The sequence below is a fragment of the Rhipicephalus microplus genome, chromosome 10 (genome assembly GCF_043290135.1).
Source record: "Rhipicephalus microplus isolate Deutch F79 chromosome 10, USDA_Rmic, whole genome shotgun sequence".
Lineage (NCBI taxonomy): Eukaryota > Metazoa > Arthropoda > Arachnida > Ixodida > Ixodidae > Rhipicephalus > Rhipicephalus microplus.
In genome coordinates, this window is record NC_134709.1 from 53,229,765 (window position 1) to 53,238,949 (window position 9,185).

A 9,185-nucleotide genomic window follows, 5' to 3' on the forward strand; every position below is an offset into this window, starting at 1 on the left:
ATCTATCTATCTATCTATCTATCTATCTATCTATTGCACCTTAATTATGATTAGTCATTTAAAAGTCTGCATATATTTCTTCTGAAAATTGAATTGGCTTAAGTTATAATCAGCAGGGCTCTGTAAATATTGATAAAAAATAAAAATAGTTATTGAGAGTCAGTTATAATTCCTTGACAGCACCATTGAAAAGGTGGATCCACCGAGAATTTTCAAAGGAAGCAGCCTCATTGAGGTGCATGAGACGCGTATCGGCATGGTGTTAGGCCTGGGCTCGCGTTCAGAATTCAAGCAATAATTTCAAATATACTAAGCTAAGATGACGTGGCGATGCTAACATGCATAGAGGTGCTGAATTTGTTTACGTCCTCGATGCTTTCATTGTCCAAATAATAGGGAGTTATTGAATAGCTTAAGCCAAGATAGCGGCCATTGCGGGCATATAGAGTTGGCATTCGTCACTCAACGGGAACTCGCAACAGGAGAGCGTATACGATGCATCCGCAACGCGAACGCAAAGCTTTGCGTAGGCTATCCGAAAACTCCCTAATGTATGCGGATTGACGCCTACAAAACACGATATGATTAAGACAGACGCCTTAGGGGAGGCCTCCGGAAATTTCGATTACATGGGGTTCTTTAATGCGCACCTACCTCGATAGTTCTTGGTGTACTAAAGGAAAGTAATATATTTCACGTTGTTTTCTTTTATTTCCGCACGGTTTAGAACGCTGTTATAATGCATTGTGATGTTGTCTTTTGTTTTCTTGCTTTTCCAATTTTTCCTTTCTTCTTTCTCTTCTCTTCTTGACGACACCTAATATCCGATGGTGTCCTATTATCGTATTGTTGCTATATCATGAGCGACCTGTAAGGCTATAGGCAATGCTACCTGTATTAGCATTAGTTTTATTTCTGCATGCGCGGCTGTACAAGCATGACCGCATTCTGTATATGCGCACAATAAAAAATAATAAAGCCAGGCTTGCACAGAACGTGCCGCATAGTCACTGGGAAAGCTGGAAGAGCACCCTTTCTATATCCCATATTAAGCACTCTGGGGAAAAACACTAAAAATACATTTGTGTGGCACACACCACATCATAAGTCATAATTTTGTAAATATAAGTACCACTCTTCGGAGAGGCGTGGTATCTCCTACACACCGGTAAGGAATTATGTGAATATTTTTGATGTATACTGTGGCTAGTGAAGAAAAAGCATTACGGCTCAGAGTTTTGTAATTTGTTAGAAGCATTTAGCAACCCATTCGTTACCCGATTCCCATTGTGCGACGCCTGCTCGTCATGTCAGTACAACGCTCTATAACATGCGTTAAGGTGCTTTTTTACCCGAGATGAAGCCTTGCGTAGGTTCTGTGCAGAGTGTGAAAGTCATCGAGAAGGCCCGAGGGCAGTCGAGATGCGTTGCTGCCAGCGTAAGAATTGAACAATATTTGCCTTGGAGCTGTCCGAGGCATGCCTGCATCAATGGTGACTTCACCGGTGGCTTATGTACCTTAAACAGTTTGGTTAGAATACCTATGGTCTTCCCAATAAGCCCACCGAATATATCAGCCTTCTGCGATCACTCGGACGGAAACTACTTTCAAGTGCAGACCAAATATCTCAATGAGGACAGTAAGTTCTAAACAGAAACGTTTGGGTACGTCTCGAAGGTGACCATAAATACTGACCAGTTTACCCTGCCCTAGCTCAATGAAGCACAGTACTCGAAGTCTCTTATGCCGCGATCAATTAAGATAAATTGGCACAATTGTCATTGATATCGCAATATCTCGAATACCAAATAGTCGCAAATATGACAAATTTCAATATCACAAAGATCAATAGTCGCAAATACCAGAATACATAGCATATATAGGAACATGACTGCAATATTATTTCAGAATTTTCGCGCAACGGCCATGTTGCATTTGGCAATATCCGATTTTGGGATGCTTAGAGAACCTTCGTGTTAGAACAGTAGCTTCTCTCTACAACCAGTGATGCTCAGAAAGCTGACGTAGCGTGTATCAGCACGGTGTACGCTCAAGCCGGGGGACAATGAGACCGAAATCACCACCGAAGCGTCATCCGAGCTGCCAATGTACCTATGGCGTCACAATTTTGTATTGCGGCCGGGCCCAACTCTGGCACATGTCTCCTTTGCGAGTTTATAGAGCTCGCAGGCACCGCTTGCCCTGCCTGTCGTAGCGTCGCGACCAGCTCCTCAGCGTGCCGGCTATCGTCAGACGTGAAGAAAATGTGCACCTCGGCACCCTCGACGGCGACGCTGCCCAGCTGCTTGACGAACATTGTGTAGCCGTGTGGCTTAACGGAAAAGTCTAAGTCCACAAGGAAACGCACGTAGTCCCAGGCCAGGTACCGTCCGCATTCGTGAGTCGCCAGTAGTACGCGAGAGCCCCCGGTGCGAAACGTGCTCAGCGTCCAAAGACGCTGCTCAAGCGCCATGCCGCGGCGAACGGCGACCGTACGCCAGTTCCTCTCTCGCAGCTGCAATGTCACCTTGCGTACCGCTGCCCGTGTCTTTGCGTACACCACAACTTTTCCGACCTCGTCCCTGAGCAAGTCCTCGAGGAGCTCGGTGAACGCGCGCTCTTTCTCGGTCTGCTTGACGACGTACACACTCTGCTTGACGCGCACCACGCGAGGCTGCGCGGAGCCATGGTTTACCTGGACGTAGTTCTCAAGCAGGAAATAGACGAGGCGTTGCGTGCCCTTCGGCCACGAGGGGACCAACATCACCGTCTGGTGGTCCGGCCTGATCTGGTGGGCTATCTGCGTCACCTCGCGTTCCAGTCCAATGGACAGCATCCGGTCTGCGCCGTCGACGACAAGGTTCGTGCACGGGAGAAGCTTCAACCACTGTGCCGTCATGAACTCCCAGAAGCGACCTAGAGTTCCGATGCAGACGTCGCATCCTACGGCGAGCGCGGCGTACTGCGTGTCCTTGGCGACGCCGGAATGAACGGAGACGCTGCGCAGTCCGAATAACTTCCCGAGGTGGTGGAACAGGCGATGGATCTGCTGCGCTAGTTCCCGAGACGGCGCGAGGACGATGGCTAGTGGGCCGTCACTGACGTTCCGTGGTCACTGGATGTTTAGCGCGTGCGTGACGGTCGGGAGCACGTAGGCATGTGTCTTGAGCGACCCCGCCTGCACGACGCCAAGGAAGTCAAGACCGCTTAGAACGACGGGCCAGCACTGGGCTTCGACTCAAGTGGGCGTACCGTCAATGCGCTTGTTTCGGACGGCGTTGACAAGGTCAACGCCGTCCGAAACAAGAGAAACCGTCGGTTTTTGTTAATTGTGTGAAAGACACTGGCTTAAGTGACGCTTGGCACTGCGGCTGCCTGAGAGCTACTCAAATCGCATTCTTTGTGAATGCAAGAGGAACGCACCGCCGAAAACGATATTGCGAGCCTACACATATTCTAGAATCAATCAATCAATCAATCAATCAATCAATCAATCAATCAATCAATCTCTGCAGAGCTTGGTAGTCACTCTTGTCGTCGACTGACCACCGTCTTCAGGCAGAAGTCAATAACTGGGCCAAAATGGTAACGGCAAGTTTTTGGCCGCCACTCTCCGAACCACCGGCAAGACGAATTCAATGACCTTGTTGTGCTTTTAGGTTGTTTCTATTTATCTACATTCAAGAGAGACACTTGGGCGGAACGATCGACCACTGATTTTGCTGTGCTGCCCCTGCCCCTTTGTAAGGGTTTCGGGAAGGGCTTGTGAACCGGTACTGCCACGAGCAATGCTTTGAAGATGAGACGTTTCACCTCTTTTTCTGGGGGGAGGGGGGATTCCTTAGGAAAAGGCTGAAAGGTGAGAAATTGGGGTTTGGAGTGCATGATAATTAACTCTCTTTGATTTGAGGACACCTCAGCCGATACACTCACTGGGGAACGGCGATCGAAGGGACAGTGCGAGCGAAGAAAAGCAAGTAAGGTAAAAAGAAAGGACGGATACATAAAGGAGGTAAAATGTAGGGCGGTTGCCCGGGGCACTGTGAGGAAGGTGGCTTTCCAGCCCGGTCTGCCTAGCTGAAACCTCCTCTAGCCTCGCTATCTCACAGCATTTTAGTTTTAAAGGAACACTAAAGTCAAATAACATTTTACATTACAGCGAAAGCCCCGACGTAACATCTAAATATAAAACATCTAAAACTGCATTATTATCAACAGCAGAATGCATGCGCCGCAGTAGGACATTCTCAAAATGATCCCGATGACCTCAAACAAACCGCCTACAATTAATCACCAGTAATCGATTTAGCTGCACCTTTCTCTTTTCCTTTCCTTTTCCCCTTCTCTACTTTTCTCTATGCTTATTTCTTTTTATTTCCTCCTCTCCTTTAACTATTTATTCGTCTTTGTTGCTCTTTCTATTTCACTTCCTATTTCCCCCTTTATCTCTCTTTATTTCTCGCTTGGTTAATTCTTTCTTTTTTTTCTTCTATTTGCGTAGGTAATTTTGCCTGTGTTACCAGCGCTAATCTTTTTTTTTTTGCTGATGACGATAAGTGATCACCATAAAGGCGTCTGAAAAACAAGAGGAAGAAGACTCCTCCTTGGCGCGAGCCCGCCATCAGGGTGCGACACATGGAGCCCACTAAATTCTTGGCCAATGGCGCCTTTTTCGGGTGGGTAGTCTGCGCATGAGCGCCGGCCTGAAGAAGGCACGCGCACGGCACGCGCCACAATTTTTGGAGGCCAAAACGCGACGAAACGTGTGAACCAGCCGGCATCTGGTGCCGCGAACATGCCAACGTTTTCCCCAAAGAGAGGCGCGAACTCAAGCCTCAGAGAGTGCCTACGGGCGTGTGGAGGACAATTTCGGAGTTCAAGAGCCACCAGTTTTGATTTCGGTGATCTCCACTTGGGGTGCTGTTCGGACTAGGAAAAGGCCCATTCCCTACAGTGGGTATGAGCCCCAAGAGAAGGTGAATAAGCACGAGAACACATGGAGCGTTACGACAAGCAACGACGACAGCATGCAACAGCCTGGATTCCCTCAAGGGTTTCGCACTTAATAAATATAGAAAAAAAATAGAGAATTTTGCTCAGTGAGTGGTGGTGGATACCTGCTTCACTGTGCCAAGCTTTGCGCGACTCAGTGCAAAGTTGCCGCATTTACTACACTGGGAGGTAGGTAAACATACCGCGCGGCACATGATGACGCACTTTAGCGTTGAACTTTGCATTCCGTGTTATTCACCATCTTCTCATGGTGCCTGAAACGGGAGCTTGCGGATCATCTCCTCCCACCTGCGTTTGGACGAGGCACTAAAGCGACACGAAAGGCAACTGTTAAGTAGACGCTGATTCTTGAAATAGCGGTTCAGAAACCTCCTGGTGTTACTTTTGTGCGAAAATAGGGCTTATTTTGGAATGAAATCACGTTTTAGTGGTCCGCATCTGGTCAACGCATTTCAAATTACCCGCCTCAGGAAGCGTGCTATCTCACGCAACTGTGGCAGTCCACAATCTTGCCCGCATTTACTACGCAGCCGCCGACACTAGTAGCAGCAGAACTAAAGCAGCGAGAGTCACAGCAGCAACAACGGTCATTGATCAAGGAGGAGGAGGAAGGGAAGGAATGAAAGGCAGGGAGGTCAACCAGACGCACGTACGGTTTGTTACCCTGCACTGGGGGAGGGGGTGAAGGGATTAAAGGAGAAGAGAGAGATAAGTGAAGGGCAACGTGTGTGTAGATTTGACCTTGTCCATTGCACGCTTATAAGCGGTCGCGTAGTCCGGTCGTCTTCAGAAAACTTAGCAGTGCTCGCGTCGCTTTGCTGGCCTGCGACGCGTACAGCCATGAACCAAGGATCTTCTCTGCGGAGAAAGGTCTACTGTCTAGTGTCTCTAACGTTTCGCGTAGCAAGTTGCGTTCGCTCGAAAAACGTTCACATGAACACGGTAGATGTTCTATTGTCTCATCAGTGTCACACGATTCACATCGGGAGCTATCCGCCATTCCTATGCGAAAGGAGTACGCCTTTGTAAAAGCTACTCCTAACCACAGGCGGCACAGTAAAGTTGCATCCTGGCGGGAGAGGTCCGATAGAGCTTGAAGCTTTCTCTACGGGTCCAATTTGTGTACGCGGTGGTTCCTGACACTGGGGTCACTCAGCCAAGTTTCCGACATGGTGTTAGTGAACGAGTGAAGGCCCCTTGCAGCGTCGGTTCTCGACAATGAAATTGGGGTTGTCTGGGCGTCCGCGTGGGTGGATCGGGCAGCATTATCAGCAAGGTCACTACCGACAATACCACAATGTCCCGGTAACCACTGGAACACCACGTCATGTCCTTTCGATAAAACTTCGTGGATCACTTCTCTTATTTTATTCACTAGTTGTTGATGCTCTCTTTATCGTAAAGCTGATTGCAAGCTCTGAAGGGATGCCTTGGAGTCGCCGAACACAGCCAATTTTTGAGGTCGGGCTTCCGCGATATAAAGTATAGCAGCACGTAAGGCGGCAAGCTCCGCTGCTGTGGATCTTGTCCTATGCGACAGTTTGAGCTTTATAGTGACCTGGTACGCCGGGATGACAACAGCACCTGTGGAGCTGTCAGCCGAGACCGATCCATCGGTGTAAATGTGGGTCCTCTAGCCGTACTTTTCGTTGAGTAGCGACAATGTCACCTGTCGTAGGACCACTGTTGAATGATGGCTCTTGTTTGTTATTCCCGGAATAGTGAGGCACACCTGTGGTTGTTGTAGGCACCACGGAGAATACATGCGCCGCAGTAGGACATTCTCAAAATGATCCCGATGACGTCAAACAAACCACCTACAATTAATCACCAGTAATCGATATAGCTGCACCAAATAAAGAAGCTTCCGTGCATCAATACACGTAATAAAATGTTTCTGTTCGTTTCTGTTTCATTCATGAAATAAAAAAAACGCCGTACCTTAATATGGGGAATGGCACGAGTGGTTCGAAAACTCAATTCTCGCGTATACTGGACAGCTCGTGCAACCTAGCAGGGCCTAGTTGAACCAAAACGCGTCTGACATCTCGGAGCCAATGGCAGGAAGTTCCGCGAGAGGCCTGAGATCCCGCATGTTTTCATTCCGTCAGTATACAATCATGAATCGTATTCCTATAATAGTTATATGTGAACCAAACGTGCAACAACCTCCTAAACTATCAGGGTATGAATATTTCGTTTCTTCAACGTGCGAGGAACGCAGCAAGGTGGTTCTTTACATTCGTACAGATTTCACATATGTGCATCATGCAGTTCAACCGCATGACGACAATAAATATGTTTGCTTACGAGTTAAAAAGGAAAAAGTGTCATTCACACTTATTGGTATCTACATATCACCATCCGGACGATTTGAACAAGACCGACTACGAGACATACTGACAACAACTACGGGCCCGTGGGTTATAACTGGAGACTTCAACGCACATCACTTAATTTGGGGTAGTTCGATGATTAACGCTAAAGGAAGAAACCTCGTGTCATTTGCCTCCAAGCATGACCTATGTTTCTTGAATGATGGCAGTCGTACATACCTGCGGGGCCTTACGTACAGCAGTTGCCTCGATTTGACTCTGGTATCCAGAAACTGCCGGTCGCAAGTGCACTGGTTTTCAGACATCGAAACGCATGGGAGTGACCACATTCCAACTTATATGCGAATAAGGGGTCTTACTAACTCCTCTCCTAAGACCACAATACGAAGAATTGATTGGTCCAAATTTCAGCGACTCATGGAAAATACATGCCGTGAAGACCCTGACCAGAACTTGGAGGATGTCATCAAAGAGGCATTGAGGGAATCTTCCTGTCTCCTCCCATTCACCGGCAAGCGTTCAGATTTCGACGTTGAACTGGAAAAACTGTGCGCGCTTCGCCGAAGGGCAGAAAGAAGATACAGGCGGACGAAGGCAATATGCGACTTCAGGCTGGCACGACGCATACAGAAAAAAGTCCAACGACGTTTAGACAAACTTGAACAGGAACGCTGGAAATCATTCTGCGAATCATTGGATCCCCGAAAGCCGTTGTCACGCATCTGGAGCACTATTCGTGGCCTGTGCTGGACTCCTCAACAAAGACATCCTTTCATGGCTTTAGCCCTACATTTAGGCCAGACCCAACTTGAAGTGGCAAATGAGTTTTGCACGCGAATCGCTGGTGTGTCCGCCTTGTTCGCTGGCACTATTAGGAGTGTTATCTCTGAACTCCACATCTCCGAAATGGACAATCTTTTCACTGTTGAATAACTTGACGCATCTTTGGCGGCTTCCCGACGCTCATCTTCACCAGGACCCGATGGCATCACCTACGCCGCTCTAGCCAACCTTCAACAGGAGGCAAGGGGACAGTTGTTAAGCTATTACAACCACTCATGGCAGGCGGGCATTGTTCCCCAGGATTGGAAGATAAGTCGACTTGTGCCACTACTCAAAGCAGGAAAGTCACCATTTGATTTGACATCATTTCGCCCTGTTGCCCTCGCAAGTTGCGTAGGAAAAGTCATGGAAAGGATGATACTTACACGCCTAGAATGGTATCTCGAGCGCTACAACGTATACCCAAACTGCATGACGGGTTTTCGGCGAGGTAGGTCATCTCTTGACAACGTGATTGATCTCACAACATTTATCCAGCAACAGAAGAGTCTCAAGCGCATACCACTAGCACTCTTCTTCGACGTCAAAGGGGCTTATGATAACGCAACACATAAAGCCATCCTAGACTCGTTGGAAGTTGTTGGAATCGGTGGTCGGATGTTCCAATGGATCCAGATATTTTTCACGAGAAGGTATTTTTTTGTACAAACCTCAGATGGACCTACCACCAATTACTACACCTCCCGTGGCGTCCCTCAGGGCTCGGTATTAAGTCCCACTTTATTTAACCCCGTGATGGTAGGACTTCGTGAAATTTTTCCAAGTACTATACTCATATCCATATATGCTGACGATATTTGTCTATGGACTTCGGCTGTAACTCGTCTCCAAGTACGTGCAAGAGTCCAGCAGGCTGCCACCCTGACATGATCATATCTCCGCAAGCAAGGTCTTTCCGTCTCAACGGAGAAATGTGCATTGGTTGCGTTTACTCGCAGAGCCATGACACAATACCCCGTTACCATCAATGGGAAAAATATTCCATACCAGTA

The 9,185-nt window shown here is 47.9% G+C and overlaps 1 protein-coding gene across 1 annotated transcript; it reads right to left on the reverse strand.

Moving 5' to 3' along the window:
* Positions 1-2,078: 2,078 nt before the first annotated feature.
* On the reverse strand, positions 2,079-2,900 carry LOC119181692 (uncharacterized). Its single transcript, XM_075874633.1, has one exon. It carries the CDS (start codon positions 2,898-2,900, stop codon positions 2,079-2,081), a length of 822 nt encoding a protein of 273 aa, XP_075730748.1.
* Between the last annotated feature and the right edge of the window lie 6,285 nt (positions 2,901-9,185).

Bases quoted from the DNA above. Each gene is read 5' to 3' on its own strand.
- LOC119181692 (XM_075874633.1), bottom strand. From the start codon at position 2,900: ATGACGGCACAGTGGTTGAAGCTTCTCCCGTGCACGAACCTTGTCGTC.